Source organism: Esox lucius, chromosome 15, assembly GCF_011004845.1.
Source record: "Esox lucius isolate fEsoLuc1 chromosome 15, fEsoLuc1.pri, whole genome shotgun sequence".
NCBI lineage: Eukaryota > Metazoa > Chordata > Actinopteri > Esociformes > Esocidae > Esox > Esox lucius.
The window spans coordinates 25,364,638-25,381,791 of record NC_047583.1 but is presented as its reverse complement, the minus strand read 5'-3'; the positions used below and the strand labels follow the sequence as shown (position 1 = coordinate 25,381,791).

Here is a 17,154-nt window from a genome sequence, read left to right as displayed (position 1 = left end):
TCAAATTTACTGCAATCGAAAAGGAAGTGACCCCAATGATAGTCATACTTTTGTTTAATTGCATGAGTTCCCAAACTAATTAATTAATTAAATATAGCCTCTGGTTTCTAGGCAAGAAGTGTTGGTCCACTCATCATTAGCTTGAGGGAGGCCTTTTCAGGGCAAGTCTTGAAAAATTCAGAGTTCCATGATCTGATGCGGTCAGGCAGGCACTTTATCAAGACCCCGTGGAGTGTCAACTAGCAACAGACCCACCTGGCAAGATTCTCGACACCTTGTAACGGTTTTATTGGACAAAAGTAGTCAGCTAACTAGTGAAAATCTGTAGAATATCGTCGACAAATGCTTCTGTTAAAGCCACGTAGCTCTAGCTATGCTAATTTATTTCACAAATCAAGCTAGCTAGTTAGCTAGCTGCTACAGCAACTTTTATCCAAGTAGCAGCGAGCTAGCAGTCAAGCATCCCTCGCTAACTTATGTGTTTTTTGTTAGCTGTCTAAAAAGGGGTGGCTAGTTGACTAAAATTCAAAGACTCATCCAACAGATATTTGTCTGTCCGTCATATTTCTGGAGCCAGCTATCTTAATTAATTTAGCAAAACCGGCGTTTTGAGTTAGCGGGGTAGCTAGTTGAACAGTTTAATCAGTTGGTCATCATCACTCGTCTAGCTAGCCACAGTAGCTTTCCTAGCCAATCCGCTAACGTTACTTTGTTCGCTAGCTAGCAAGTACCGCCTGGCAGCTAGGTAGGTGCTGCGGACGACATCCAGCCAGTTGCTAGCATAGCCAACTAGCAAGCCAAAATCCGAGTAGTTTTGTTGTTCTTTCTGTATTAGAAATGCCTGCAATGCTGGAAAAGAGTGCTTCGGAAATGTCAGGGAAAAGGAGGGGTAGGAATACGGTTAACAATCCTAACAAAAGTTTTGCCGCAAACGGGAATAGCAACAATTCATGGGAGGAAGGAAGTTCGGGCTCCTCTAGTGATGATGAGCATGGTAGGTCAACACGACAGTGGTAGCCTCGGACACTCAAAACTAGTTCATACACTTGTATACTGATTCAAAATGTTAAATCTGAGTTTATTTTATATATTCAGGTAGTGGTGGTATGAGAGTTGGAACTCAATATCAAGCCCTCGTGCCGGACTATGATCCAGGTGAGTAATATCAGTGTTCAGTCAGTCATGAAGATAGAACAGGTTACCAGACGTGATAGCCTCGAACAATTCCAAGTCGTCGATTCCACGAGCCTTGAGTAACCGTGCTACTGCTACATCATGATTTAAATTGTTTAATGTTTCAAATACTATCCAAGGCTGCATTGTTTCATATTTGAATGGATTGAACTACAGAACTAAACTAAATTAAGTGTATAAAATGTTAAGCATTTTCGTAAATGTTGAATTTTAAAATGTCAGAGATGAGCTAATTAAAAAGTTTGTAATGTACATGCAGCTACAGGCCCATATTGTTGGTCGAACGACCATTATAATAACCGTCCGTTTAAATGTATAAATAACAGCACACTGGTTTAATGTGATTGCTATCCTTTACAGAATTAATCTTTACAAAATATATTTTTTGAGGAAGCTTTAATTAACATATAGGACCTGATTGCAAATGGTCAGTGTTTTCTCTCCTAAATTGTCTTCATGCTGCTGATAAATACATGTTGTGCTTTTCAATGGAACATTTAAATTTGTTTCTAGCTAAATTTGTATTCATGTGAATTGGAAAGTGTTTCACTTTCACAAATTTAAATGGCAACCTTTTTGAACATAAAACATTTACTATAATGACTTAGTTGTATTAAAGCCAATTTTCTTCAGTCCATTATCCTGTGATTATAACTGTTAGATTTAAGTTAATCAAAAAATAAAATGGTGTTAATGTGACTGGAACCCATTAAAATGAACCATTATGAAATGTTATTTGTAGCTGCTTTCACTTGCTTAAAGGACCTGACTGCAAACAGTCAATATTTTCTATATTTTTTTATGTTCTCCATTAGTTAATTAATTGGCTTGTGCTGCTGATTAATACATCTTGTGCTTTTCAATGAAACTTAACTTTTGTTTCTTGCAAGATATGTATTCAAGTGAATTGTAAAGGGTTTCACTTTCGCCACAGTTTCACTATCAACGTTTTAAACTTAAAAATATTTAGAATAAAGGCAATGAGCTGTACAAGTCAATGTTTCTCATTACACTCATGTTCCATATTAACAGAGATTGCTAAATTGGCTGAGGGGAGGGAAAACCTGGGCATGCTGGTGTGGATTCCTAGCCCAAACCTGGGAGAAGCTAAATGTAAGCAAAATCCATTTTCCTCATTATGTACCAAATGTAAACTTCTTTTCCTATAATAAAACAATGACAAATGGGTTATGCCACATTCTTTTGGGAAATTTGTGCGATAAATAAATAAGCAATATACTTACTAGTTAGTGTATTAGGTACAGCCATCTAGTACTGGGTTGGGCCTCCTTGCCTTCAGAAAAGACTGAATTGTTTGAGGCTTGAATACTACAAGGTGTCAGGTCCCACAGGGATGTTTGTCCATGCTGATGCAATTGCATCATGTAGTTACTACAGATTGGATGGAAGAACATGCTGCAAACAGCCCGTTGATCCCAAAGATACTCTGTTGGGTCATCATCTGGGGAGTGTCCATGTGACGAAGGGTGATCTAGTAATGATGAGATGCAATAAAACATGGCTGTTATCAAGGGACTGTGTGCCAGGAAAACATTTACCACCAGCCTGTATCATTGGCACCAGTCAGGATGGACCCATGAACTCATGCTGCTTATGCCAAATTCTGAATCTGCCGTCAGCGTCATGCAACAGAACCAAAATTGCATTACGTAACTTCTATAAAGTTTGTACACAATGATTTTTGACCATTTGTCAGCTCACCCGTGATGTAAGTTCTATAAATCTTTTTGCTAATTGAATACACTTTGGGGAAATAATTACTGGCTGCAGTCAAGCAGGATGAATTTAAGTTAAGCTTTTTTAAGTCTGGATTTGGATAACAATCATAAGAACATATCTGTAAAAATGTTTTTCAGATATGTAATGCCATTCTGCATGTGGAGTGTGCATTCCACAATGCACCCCAACAATCTGTTTCTGCTCACTAGACGGTAGCAGACTTTTTCCTATTTGTTTCTGGCACCGTGCTCTCTACATTTTTGCCAATGTTGTGCGCGAAAAGCACAAGAGGCAGCGGTTCCTTTGGTTGGTTCGGATAAATGAACATGGCAGCCACCACAAACTTCAGCTACCTTCGGGTTACGTAACTTCTATAAAGTTTGTACACAATCATTTTTGACCATTTGTCAGCTCACCCGTGAAGTTGTATAAATCTTTTTGCTAATTGAATACACTTTGGAAAAAAATGTACTGGCTGCAGGCAAGCAGGATGAATGTAAGTTAAGCTTTTTTAAATCTGGATTTGGATAACGATCATAAGAACATTTGTAAAAAAAATTACAGACACTATGAAATCACCTCACACTGAAGACAGTTTTATATTGTTTGAGCGGTGTGATTAAAATGTGTGCTTCAGGGACCACTCAAGTGTGATCACACCAGTGTGATCGAATGTGTAAAAGGGTTAAACTGAGTAGCCGTGCGAGACGGGCTCGAAGTCTGGGAGGCCACCAAGAGGCCTATGGCTACTTGGTAAGGAGTTACGGAGTTCCACAGCCATTCTGGGAGACACTGCAACAATAGCCCGGCTACTACATGAGTGACCTTTATGGAATTGTGTCAAAACGAAAACCAGTCATGTCAATACTGCTAGAGTTTTCCAGAGTAAATTTGTGAGACTCAAAACAAGTGGAAGAAGATTCTGGTCTAATGAGACCTCTTTGTCCTCAATGCACAAGCCTAACAATGCACATCATCCTGGAAGCACCATCCCTGTCCTGAAACATGGAGGACAGTATCATGCTAAGGGGATGCTTGTCTCTGTCTGGGTTTGGGAAGATGAAGAGAAAAATGGATGCAACAAAGTAGAGAGTTTCTGGAAGAAAAATAATACATATACTGTTCCAAAAAATTAAGGGAAAACAATCATCACTATTTAACATCAAGTCAATTAAACTTCAGGGATATCAATCTGTCCAGTCAGGAAGCGATTGTGAAGCAATGTCAACGGTTTTGGTGCAAATGAAAGCGACAACAGGTGCACTGGAGAGGCAACCACAAAACAACCCCCAAAAAGGGAATGGTTTTGTAGATGGTGGCCATAGACAATTATTCTCCTTATCTTTCCTTACTGATTCTTCCCTAGATTTGTGTTTTGCTAGTATCCTTGTCGCTACTGGTAGCATGAGGCAGTACATGCAACCCATTCAGGTAGTCCAGCTCCTCCAGGATGGCACATCATACATGCTGTTGCAAGAAAGTGTACTGGGAGACACAGCAAAGTCTCGAGAGCATGGAGGAGACACCAGGAGAGCTGGACAGGGCCGTAGAAGGGCATCAACCCAGCAGCAGGACCAGTGTGTGCTCTTTTATGTGGGGAGGAACAGGAAGAGCCCTGCCATAGCCCTTCAAAATGACCTTCAGCAAACTACTGGTGTTCATGTTTCTGACCAAAATGTCAGAAACAGTCTCAATGAGGGTGGCATTAGGGCCCAACGTCCTCTAGTGGGACCTGCACTCACAGCCCAGCACCAAGCAGCTTGATTGGGATTCGCCAGAGAACACCAGAATTGCATGGTCCACCATTGGTGCCCCATTCTCCTCACAGATGAGAGCAGGTTCACACTGAGCACGTGACCGAGTCTGGAGTAGCTGTGGTGAACGTTATGCTGCCTGCAACATCATCCAGCATGACCAGTTTGGCGCTGGTTCAGTGATGGTCTGGGGAGGCATATCCTTAGAGGGTCACACAGACCTTCACGTGCTAGCCAACAGTACCCTGACTGCTGTTAGGCACTGGGATGAACCATCGTCAGACCTTACGCTGGTGCGATGGACCCTGGATACCTCCTGGTGCAGGACAGTGCCCGGTCTCGTGGCCAGTGTGTGTAGGCAGTTCCTGGATGATGAAGGCATTGATGCCACTGACTGGTCCTCACGTTCCCCAGATCTGAATCCAATTGAGAACCTCTGGGACGTTATGTAATCAGTGTGTTCGATGCAGCCAAGTAGCACCACAGACTGTCCAGGAGCACACTGATTCCCTGATCCAGGTCTGGGAGGAGATCCCAGAGGATACCATCTGCTGTCTCATCAAGAGCGTGCTGGAACAGGCATGTGGGGGCCATACACACTGCTGAGTCACATTGAGTTGCTGTGTTGAAATTCACGCAAGTTGGAACACCTTGATTTTCAGTGTGTGTTTGAATCCGGGCCTCAATCGTTTGGTGATTTTTTTGGTTTCCGTTGACCGTTATGTCATTTTGTTCTCAACGAATTAGACAAAAGATTTAGATCTTTAATATTTTGTTTGTTGACACCCAATGTGTGATTTAAGTGTTCTCTTAATTTATTTGAGCAGTGTATGTATAAATTGACACCTATTTCTTAAAATGTTTTTGCTTTGACAATGTGTAGTATTTTGAATGCATAAAAATATAATTTACTCAATTTTCTGGGGTCTATAATGCACTTTTGCTGTTTTCCACATTTTGTTGTATGTGCAATTTCTGAAGGCACTGTGATACGTAAAGGATGGTGCTTAATATGTTGGCAAGGCAGCCTGTGGAATGTATTACTTTTTACCTAGGCTACATGGATGAGAATGGGATGCCTATTGGTGATTGTTCAATATACTAATTTATAGAGAACCATATATTGCCAGTACTAAAGACGCTTGAATAATGACATTGTGAATTCTGAAAAGAACCATGACATTTTGGGCAAAAACCTGGTTGAAAGTTTATATGACTATCTTTTATTTAATTTTTTCCAGTGGATGAATACATTACCATAGCCAAAGAGAAGCATGGTTACAACATGGAACAAGCTCTGGGGATGCTCTTTTGGCACAAACACAACATTGAAAAGTCCCTGGCAGATTTGCCCAACTTCACACCTTTCCCAGATGAGTGGACAGTGGAGGACAAGGTCCTTTTTGAACAGGGCTTCAGCTTCCATGGAAAAACTTTTCACCGAATACAGCAGATGGTGAGAGGCTGACACCTTCAAATTTTTATTGGTTGAAAAAAACCTCTTAAGCATGTAACACCATGGTTGCCATGCTAAATGTTATTTTGTGTCCATTCTGTTATAACAAAAAAGCTGTTTTCCTTGATTGCTGTCACACATATGTTCTTGTTTTAGCTACCAGACAAATCCATTGCCAGCTTGGTTAGATTCTACTACTCTTGGAAAAAGACGCGGAGCAAAACCAGTGTCATGGATCGTCACGCGCGCAAGCAGAAGAGGGAACGGGAGGAGAGGTATGAGAAGTGTGTGCTTCTTTATAGAACTGCATTATTTCCACGTTTACTTAAAAAAAGCAACTAGCAGCAACAGCAATACAGTTATTGTATTCTTGGAAAGTAAGGCTGTTTTTTCTTCGTCAGTGAGGATGAAGCCGAAGAACCCAATGGAAATGCTCCAAGCGATGTGGAGTATGAACCAAATAAGGAAGAGAAAAAAGAGGTGGGTCAGTTAAAATGGTCTTATTAAATACACACCCGCTCTGCTGTTTCTTGAAGCAGCTACCAACTTGAGATGCTAATGGCAGACTCACCCTTTCTCTCTTTCTTTGATTCAACCTTTTCTTATTTCTATTTTGCTATGTTTTACCAATTGTTCGTCTGTAATGCAACTTCTGGTGCTATCAGAGGAATAACCTCTGTGTAAATGTAACAATCTGCTGATGACTGATAATGCAAGGTCTTGTGCTGCTGTTTAGACTTCTATGTAGGGTATTATCTCACGAAAGGACTGACGAGTTAATCCAAGCGCTAGAGTGCGAGGATTGAGATACCGGGGTGGTTCAGAACAACTGTTATGGGAACTGTAATTAATTGTGGATGAATATTGAATGCATGTACAGACATGGCATAAGTGTCGCCCTGGAGATATCCGGTCGGGTAAGACATCGATGCAGAGATTCTCACAAAGGGACCGACGGGTTCATCCTAGCACTGGAGTGTAAGGATTGAGATACTGGGGTGTAGAGTCTCCCTGGAGGGTGGTTAGAGAATTGTAACAATCTTTTTTTATGTATTTAGTTTCATTGTAAAGCACATTGAATTGCTTCTATGTATGAATTGCGCTGTATAGATTAACTTGCTTGCTACCCTGTGGTATGCTACATTTTGAGGTTTGACGGTCCTGTTTCGGCATGGCTTCGGTACAGTCAGAAATGGGTTTAACAGTTAATGAGGATCAGTTTTTAGGTTGTTTAGGCAAAAGATTCAACACCCATCTAGGCAGAATAAACAGTATCTCAAGTGAGTGCACCCCTCACATTTTTGCAAATATTTGATTATCTTTTCATGTGACAACACTGAAGAAATGACACTTTGCTACAATGTAAAGTAGTGAGTGTACAGCTTGTATAACAGTGTACATTTGCTGTCCCCTCAAAATAACTCAACACACAGCCATTAATGTCTAAACCGCTGGCAACAAGAGGGAGTACACCCTTAAGTGAAAATGTCCAAATTGGGCCCTAAGTGTCAATATTTTGTGTGGCCCCAATTTCAAGCATTGCCTTAACCCTCTTGGGCATGGAGTTCTCCAGAGCTTCACAGGTTGCCACTGGAGTCCTCTTCCACTCCTCCATGACGACATCAAGGAGCTGGTGGATGTTAGAGACCTTGCCCCAAAGAAGCTCAATAGGGTTTAGGTCTGGAGACATGCTTGGCCAGTCCATCACCTTCGACTTCAGCTTCTTTAGCAAGGCAGTGGTTGTCTTGGAGGTGTGTTTGGGGTCGTTATCATGTTGGAATACTGCCCTGCGGCCCAGTCTCTGAAGGGGGGGGGGGATCATGCTCTGCTTCAGTATGTCACAGTACATGTTGGCATTCATGGTTCCCTCAATGAACTGTTGCTCCCCAGTGCCGGCAGCAATCATGCAGCACCAGACCATAACACTCCCACCACCATGCTTGACTGTAGGCAAGACACACTTGTCTTTGTACTCCTCACCTGGTTGCCGCCAGACACGCTTGACACCATCTGAACCAAATACGTTTATCTTGGTCTCTTCAGACCACAGGACATGGTTCTATTAATCCATGTCCTTAGTCTGCTTGTCTTCATCAAACTGTTTGCGGGCTTTCTTGTGCATCATCTTTAGAAGAAGCTTCTTTCTGGGACGACAGCCTTTAGACCAATTTGATGCAGTGTCTGGCATATGGTCTGAGCACTGAAAGGCTGAACCCCACCCCTTCAACCTCTGCAGCAATGCTGGCAGCACTCATACGTCTATTTCCCAAAGACAACCTCTGGATATGACGCTGAGCGCGTGCACGTTCTTTTACCATGGCGAGGCCTGTTCTGAGTGGAACCTGTCCTGTTAAACCGCTGTATGGGCTTGGCCACCGTGCTGCAGCTCAGTTTCAGGGTCTTGGCAATCTTCTTATAGCCTAGGCCATCTTAATGTAGAGCAACAATAATTTTTTTCAGATCTTTAGTGTTCTTTGCCATGAGGTGCCATGTTGAACTTCCAGTGACCAGTATGAGGGAGTGTGAGAGCAATAACACCAAATTTAACACATCTGCTCCCCATTCACACATGAGACCTTGTAACACTAACAAGTCACATGACACCGGGGAAGGAAAATAGTTTAGACATTAATGGCTGTGTTGTGTTATTTTGAGGGGACAGCAAATGTACCCTTATACAAGCTGTACACTCACTACTTTACATTGTATCAAAGTGTCATTTCTTCAGTGTTGTCACTTGAAAATATATAATCAAATATTTGCAAAAATGTGAGGGGTGTACTCACTTTTTTTGAGATACTGTATAATGTCTGGTAAGAGCACAAGTTAAAATTGTGCTATATGTGAAGATGGTTCAAACATTCGTAAAGTGTTTGTCCCCCCCTGGTAGAGAAACAGTTGTAACTTGGCTCAAGCAGTTTGGGAGTTGCTGGTCTATTCTCAACCACAGAGTATGGAAGCATATCCACAGCTATTAACACAGCTCTAGCTCTCGTAATTGCTTTAACTCAATCAGACCATAGTGATGGGTATTCAATCTTTTCCTGAGCCTGCTTTTGTGGCTTGTGAAGGGCTCATCATTCAATCAAATGTATTTTATAAAGCCTTTTTTACAACAGATATTGTCACTAAGTGCTTATAGATACTATGGGTGTACATATCAATGCATCAATTCGTGAGGCAACAAGTAATTTTTATCTTTGCAAAGTCAATTAGTGTTGTGGGTTTGTTGCGGATAGTGATATAAGAATGGGACTCTAAAGGCGCATATATGAGATTGACTGGAACGAAAATATGCATATGCTGTTTTATTTAAGATCAAGGGTTGAGAATAGGGAATCAAATTAAAACCCATCAGCTTTAGCAGACACTTTGTTGGGCTGCCAATGACTGTACGGGACCACAATGCCAAAAAACACTGCAGAATCTACTGAGACACACTGAACCCCACAATGTCAGTGAACAGTTTGTATTTTGACCCTTGTCATTTAATGTCATCCACATACCAGCTCATTTTTGCTTGTGCATTATTCAACAGAATACAATTTCAGTTCCCTTGGAACAACAATGAGCAGTTTGAGCACAGGCCAGCGTGGTAGGCTTTTCTGTTGGTCAAGTTCTGCCATAGTGGGAAACACCTGTTCATTCAATAGTGCGCCTGTCATCTACCCAATGAAATTGAATCATGGAAAAGTTGTATGTAATCAGATGACAACCAAGCAGCTAAATGCACTACTGTATAAACTTATCACAACCAAGCAGCTAATTGCACTACTGTATAAACTTATCACAATGTTTGGAAAAGAAATGCATGAAAAAGACGCTCCCATACATTGCCTGTGCACGGTACATAGTTAGGTATGTGCCAACAATTATTATAATATTGATTACAATGTGCACAAAATAAAATAGCCTTGTGTTTTTTTTCTGTATTTAATGGGATGTTTTCAAGAGGAATACAGTGTAGATCGAAAAAAATAGCTATGTTATTTTAGGATGTTTTTTATTAGTGTTCACTTGCCATAGTGTGCTGAACTGTTGTGAATACTTTTACCATTACAGCCCTATTACCAATAACCCCTTTCATTTTCTGTTTTAGCTGGGTGCAGCGCCCGAGAAGCAGGAGCCAAAACCAGTGGCAGTGGTACTCAAGGTACAGCCGGAAATCCAAATATCTATGTTATCATTTCAGTAGAACCGCACAGAGGCCATTTTTAATTCCTCCTATGTTTTATTTTTGAACTTTTAACCCACATGTATTCCTTGTTTAGCCACCTACTGGCGTGGCAGAAAAACTGGCCCATGTCAAGAAAGAACCACAGGGTCTTCCAGGGAAGAACCTGCACCGTTCTAAGAAGAAGCCTCCTAAAGGAATGCATTTGAGCCAGGGAGATGTAGCGGCTATGTCGACCAGCACCCCTGCTGCAGTTGGTGTGCTGCGGCAAATGGACATGGAGCTGGTTGCCATCAAACGTCAGGTTGGTGGACTCGAGAGTTTTGGTCATTATACCTGACCATATTTTGTAACCGCATCAGATCAGCTGCTCTAGACATTTTATCCCTGTTTTTCTCTTTAACGTTATTACAACCTTTTGTGTGACTGCATTTCCAATCTGTTAACTTGGGGGTGTCGCGATATTCCGGTATTGATGACAACCGTGATATTTAAAAAATGAAATATTGAAATCATGTTAATACACACACGATAATATTGTGTAAAAATGTATGTAATCAGATGATAAAGAGAAAAACTTTATAAATAAAGTTGTATTTTTCCATTCATGTCACTCATAGACAAACGATGCATGTGCTTAAACAAGGAAACTGTACCTAGGCACTGGCGTTGAAATTAACCTGTTAGCCCCACTAGCACCCCCGGGAGAGATCCGCAAAGACGTGCCGTTTTAGTAGCCTTTTCACATGGAAAAAATAACTTTGTATTTTTCCAAAATATCCTCTCCGTGTTAGGCCTTGTGGATCTTTTATTTAGCAGTTCATCTGGTTGCCTTTTCACTATCCATTAAGGGTAATTGTTCTTTTTGTACGCTTACATTTTTTTATTTGTGGTGTTATGGTTACAGACACTCCAACTCCATACACTCATATTTTGAAACAAGGTTGAAGATGAATTTGACTGATAGCATCTTTTTATTTCACATTTTCTGTAGATACCACGATAATATCGTTACAGTGAGTTATTTTGGCCAATATTATCGTGTAGGGAAAATCTGATATCGTGACAGCCCTACTGTTAACAAGTGTGTTTCGTGTCAGTTATGTATTGATGTCAACGAAAGAGTTGCTAATTTGGCTCCTTTAATGACATCTGTTCCTTTCTAGATCCAAAGCATCAAGCAGAATAACAGTGCCTTGAAGGAGAAGCTTGACGTGGGTGTCGACAAATTCAGAGTACCTGAGGTAACTTTTGTAGCTCTGACCATCTCTTATGTTTACCGTTTCCATAGATTTCATGTTAAGAATGTGTCTTGTAGTTATCCTGTGGCATTGCTTGTATGTCATGAAATGTTTACCAGTGATGACATGACATTTGTCTCAGGTGACCCAGAAGTTCAACACTCGCTGGACAACAGAGGAGCAACTACTTGCTGTGCAAGGTAATAATAGCACTAATAGCAAGTGCAATGATTACACTGATTTTTTTTTTTGTTTTGTTATTGGGTAGTAACTGTTATTTTGTAATTGCTTATGCCTAAAAAGTATAGAAAATGGCTTTTATTTCCCACAATCATGGCTTTTGTGACCAGAAATGATATTTTGAAATGTACCCATTTCCAATGAGAAAAAGGGGTGAATTGGTGTCTTTTCATTAAAGTCCAAATTAACATGTATCTATACTAAATTAAAACAAAAATGTCTACAAAAATTTAGAAGTGAATAGTTTTGAGATTTACAAGTATACTGTAATTCACTTTCTCAAATCAGTCTCCAAATGTAGTCTCCCATCATGTTCTTGTTATACTGTCCTTGATAGCAGCGTTCAAAGTCCAGTATATCCTCATGGAAGTGCTCACCTTGCTCCTCTGAGTACGCTCCCACGTTCTTCTGGAATTTATCAACATGAGCATCAAGGATATGGACTTTGAGGGACATCCTACAGACCGTTGTGCCATAGTTCTGTACCAGTGTTTCAAACCGCTCCACAGTTTTTGGCCTTGTGATTGCCCAGGAAGCCCTGAATCACTTGCAAGATGCTTTTTCCTTAGTAGTGAGCTTCTTGGGGAATTCATTGCACTCCAGGATCTTTATCTGTGGTCCAGTGAAGACACCGGCTTTGATCCTTTGCCTCAAAGTTTTTAAGGAACAAGTTTTGAAGGTACTTGAAGGCTGCCGACTCCTTAATCTAGAGCTCTGACATTGTGGCTCCCACTTGACTATTTATATTACTGGAAAGGTCTAGAAGTTACTCCACGTTTACTCAGCACTGAATCTATCTGAAATGTTCTGGAAAACGGGTACATTTCAAAATATCACTGTCCTGGTCACAAAAGCAACGTTTGTGGGGAATAATTGTTGTTGTCTATACTTTTGAGGCATAAGCAATTAGGAAATAACACTTCCTACCCAGTAACAACACACAAAAGTATTAGTGTTATTCAGGATATTGAAGATGAGTTAGAAAGGAGACTAGAGGTAGGAAATTATGCCAACTGAGGGCTGATGTAAAAAGTGCACTGATGAATTCTGAGTTCTGTTTTGCATAACTATATCAATGATGTTGGTTGAGGACCATATTCCCTCTAATTGTGATGCCTGGGGAAGTTTATACAGGGTATCTGCGGGTCCTTAAAAAGTCTTACATTAATGTATCTAAATAAAAGGCCTTAAAGTATTAAATTGGCTTATTTTGTATTTTCAAAGGTCTTCAATTATTTAAGTTCTGTTAGCACTGTGAATAGGTGATGCAAACAGTGTGGTTTGTGAACGCTTTTTAGCTCTGGTCGTGCACAGAGGAACCATGATTTCAATCTCAATTGTTAGATGTCAGCAAGACACGTGACGGTTGACCACTTTTCTCCCAACACCGTTATTCATGAGGTAGATAGCTAGCTAGTTAGTACCAAGCTAGGCAATTAGCTAGCAACAGGTTCAAGTTTCAAGGTTTATTTGTCAAATGCACCGAACAACACCGCGTCTTCCTGTACAATGATATTCCTATGACATGACACCCGACAAACTACGTAGTTAGAGTTAAGAGTATATAAGCAAAACTATATCTAGACAGAAAATAATAAAATAAACCAACAATATACATAACACTGTACACTAGCAGCAATTTAAAAGAGTACTGTAAACTAGCAGCAATCTGTGTAGTATTATTGAACATTTAGATAAGGCAAGTATGGCAGTAATAAACACGTGTGACCTAGGAGCAGTTGATAGTTATTGAATTGTTAGATACATATGAGTGCAATAAGCTTATCAATGGTGGCATAGCACGCTACAACTACATAGTAAGAATTAATAAGAAAATGTAAAACAGAATTAGTAGACATTGTTCAACTTCCCGTGGGTACCATGGGATTTCTCTCCCGGCATTTCTTTGTTCTGTTTATTCGTAGCTATCACTGACGACCGTCCCGCGGAGTACCGCCAGTAACGTTATTGTCAGCGGTAGGCTTACTGCTCTAACTGTGGGTACAGACAATTAGAGACTGCGATAAACGACAACTGAAAATTCTACCTACGGTGTGTACACCCATGCGGGGGTTTACACATGATTGCTACCGTGCCTGAGTTAATAACAATGCTCCGGTGAAGGTTTGGTATGTTGTCTAAAAATATACTTTTACAGATGTTGTACATTTTCGTAAATTAAATAAAAATTCCAGACGACTACATGAAATTATGTTGTTGGCTAGGTAAGCTGATTATTTGTATTTATTATGTGTGCAATGTTATTCTTGTTATAGTTATTAGGCTATAGGCCTATTATATTAATTATTATAGTTATTAGTTGAACAAAACTTAGTACAAGACCGAACCAGAGATCACTAGCCCTTTTGACATTGAGATAGGTAAACCATTATGATCATAATGGGGACACTGATTGGCCACACGCCGGAGGGAATTCAACCTCATTGGAGGGAGATGCCGTAGCCTACGTCACTAACGATGCATATCAGTGCTACAGTCACGTTCCCCTGTCATAGCATGCAGACATGGAAGCACTTTAAACAGCTGCTTGTTTTGGTGCTCATCAACAACTAATGTCTGTAGGTGCCTTATTTCAGTCGAATTGATGTCCTTGTGTATTTTTTGCATGGGGTGTTGTTGTGAAGTTGTTCTTAAATTGTCGAAATGGCTTTAAAAACGTCTTACATTTAACTTGCTGAAACCTGCAGATACCCTGTTTTAGTGGACACTTATGACCAAACAAAGATTACCTTTTTAAAAAATCATTTTTTTACATTTACAGCTGCTGTGAACTAGCACACAGAACACCTCAGCAGAATGTGTCCCACTGGACTAGTGACGAACATAACACTTAATACCAACAGGAATGTGTGGGGAAGGATCTAAATGTAACATCCAGTAAAAATACCAACAGTTCCTTCAGTTTAATTTCACATTTTTAAGAGTTTTCCTGACCATATTAACCCACCTCCAAAAACATGTGCTCCAACTGGGCCTTACTCCAATACCAGACTTTCGTTGAACAGGTATGACATTAAATCAACAAAGGAAAAATCTCTAAAATACAGTAATGACAAGCAAGGAAAATAATATTTAGGTAAATAATTACCTAAATATTTAGCTTAACGTCATGGAGCTGTATAATTTGCTGGATCCAGACTGAAAAGATGCTAACAGAATAGCAAACATTTTCTAGTTTGAGAAACTAATCATTCCAGTGAAACCAAGTAAGACATATAGCTGAAGGAGTAGTGAAGACTGTCATATTGCCCTCAGCAACATATATTTAGGTATCTCTACATTGGACTAATGCCGTTCTACCCTCTTTCAGCCATCAGAAAATATGGACGGGACTTCCAGGCCATCTCTGATGTCATTGGCAACAAATCTGTAGTACAGGTGAAAAACTTCTTTGTCAACTACCGCCGTCGCTTCAATCTGGATGAGGTGCTACAGGAATGGGAGGCCGAGCACGGGATGGAGGGGGCATCCAAAGGAGGGGAGGAGGAGAAAATGGACACCTCACCATCTCCCACTGAGGATGGTGCCACCACCCCTGTACAACCAGAGGACCAAAAAGAGGTATGTGTCTGACCACTCTTCAATTGCATTTCATTATGGAATCATTTCCTATTCATTTTTTAAGGGTAATGTTCATTATACTTGTCATTGTTTGGGTAATTTGCCATGTGCGGTGAGGTTTTTGGGCTCTTCTATTTCTTGCCAAATGTAGACATGAAATGATGCAGAAAATGGTAAAATAATTCCAGTGTTAAGTTTGTTCTGCCAGATATATAACTCCCCCCTATGATTCCTTCACAGGAATCACCACTAGTGGAGGTACAACAACCTCTGGCGTCCTGAGAGGTCAACCATTATGGATTATTCTGTCAGCGGAACTCTTCCCTTTTTACTACTGTTCTGTTCAGAAGAGGCGATGATCAATCTGCACTGGTTACTCTTTGCCTGTGCGGGCCAATTCAATAAGGTCATTCCTGTTACCTCTTTCCCAGTTCAAGGATATTTTGCAGCTGCCCATCAATTAACTTATAGCACCAGGCTTCAACCGGAATCCCAGTCAAAGAAACCAAGATCATCTGACTGCACTTTATCCCATCACTGTCTGTCACCTTGGTGAGAAGAGAAATTATTCTGTATCAAACGTAACATGTTTTTGTATTTGGCTCCTTTTACCCTGCAACTGTCAGTCTCAAAATTAGATGATCCCGGTTTGTCCTTCTGCCAACTCTACTTTTAAAGACAGATTTTGGCTGTGTTGTATTTAATCCCATTGCTCAAGTTCGCCTTATGAAATGACCCTTTGGATAACTATAGTTTTGTGCCCTGGATGCGCTGGAACAAGAATGCAATGAGTATGTCTTTACACCAAACTGCTATAAAGAAAACAACACAATGTAAGTTCTGTTTTGGAAATGGAGAAAAGGCTGAGTTGGACATGTTTTACCCCCTGTACACAAACAGCTAGACTAAGAGGATGCTGTTTTATTCTGTGACCCAGTGCAGGTTTATCCATCATAATCAGAAAAGCTCAAAAGATTTTCTATTGTCTTCTTCCTCCATCCCTTTGCAGTATTCTACAACTTCAGATTGTCATTGGTTGCAAAGTAAACACTACGAGCTACCTCCCTTCCTTTGCTTTTAACCTCAGCCCTCCCCATTGCTGGTGACATGATATGCACCTGATGTTTTGTCATAAAAGGCTCTTAAGATGTGGCTCCAGCATAATGCCAGTAGGATTTAGGATCTTGGTGAAAATGTTACGTACTGTTTAATGAAGCCATATATCCTTGGCATGATGAATGTTGCCCCCGCATAAGTCTCTACTGTTCTGACTTCCCAAGTTTAAATGACAGTAATGTGTAGAACGTAGAATCCAACAGGTGCTTCCATTGAAGAAATATACTAGATGATTCATTTTAAATGGTAGAGCACTGTTTGGTATTCAGTATATTACCCAAACAAATTACAGTATGTTCTGGTGCATATTTATGAATACTGCATTGTTTGGTTCAGTGAGAAGTTTAAGTAGGTTAATGAGCAGTAATTTTTACATTTTATTTGAAACATTTTGAGTTCTGCTTAAGTGTTTTGGTCAATTCTGACCCTGTCCCTTTCAAAGCAACCTGCCTATGCTATTATACCGTTTTTACAATACTGGTACCATGATTGTGAAGAAATTATGTGAATGCCTGAGATGGGGTTGAGGGTGTGTGCAGTTGTGAGAGTGTGAATTTTATTGCTGTCATTTACCATTGTGTATTCAATTTGCTCATCATTTAACCATACAATAAATTTTGAAGGATTTATAGGGACATTCACTGGATGCTTTTTTGT

General features: G+C 40.3%; 1 protein-coding gene across 4 annotated transcripts; it reads left to right on the top strand.

Annotated features, from left to right (window-relative positions):
- Positions 1-112: 112 nt before the first annotated feature.
- rcor1 (REST corepressor 1) lies at positions 113-17,132 on the top strand. Of its 4 annotated transcripts, none has more exons than XM_010892920.5 (13): positions 113-258; positions 836-994; positions 1,096-1,155; positions 2,227-2,307; positions 5,930-6,144; positions 6,301-6,428; positions 6,546-6,624; positions 10,244-10,297; positions 10,416-10,622; positions 11,485-11,562; positions 11,702-11,759; positions 15,131-15,381; positions 15,622-17,132. In XM_010892920.5, the coding sequence occupies exons 2-13, from the start codon at positions 838-840 to the stop codon at positions 15,661-15,663; spliced, it is 1,410 nt and encodes a 469-aa protein (XP_010891222.1). In that variant the 5' UTR covers positions 113-258; positions 836-837; the 3' UTR covers positions 15,664-17,132. The 4 variants fall into 4 exon arrangements, with proteins under 4 accessions (XP_010891222.1, XP_010891220.1, XP_010891219.1 ...); XM_010892918.5 differs by having other exon boundaries at positions 113-277; XM_010892917.4 differs by having other exon boundaries at positions 113-994.
- Positions 17,133-17,154: the final 22 nt, after the last annotated feature.

What these genes read in the sequence shown, in the direction of transcription:
- rcor1 (XM_010892920.5), top strand. Translation starts at nt 838, where the DNA reads ATGCCTGCAATGCTGGAAAAGAGTGCTTCGGAAATGTCAGGGAAAAGG. An exon ending in CGTGCCGGACTATGATCCAG is followed by an intron (nt 1,156 to 2,226) that starts GTGAGTAATATC and finishes CCATATTAACAG; the next exon opens with AGATTGCTAAATTGGCTGAG. An exon ending in TTCACCGAATACAGCAGATG is followed by an intron (nt 6,145 to 6,300) that starts GTGAGAGGCTGA and finishes TTCTTGTTTTAG; the next exon opens with CTACCAGACAAATCCATTGC.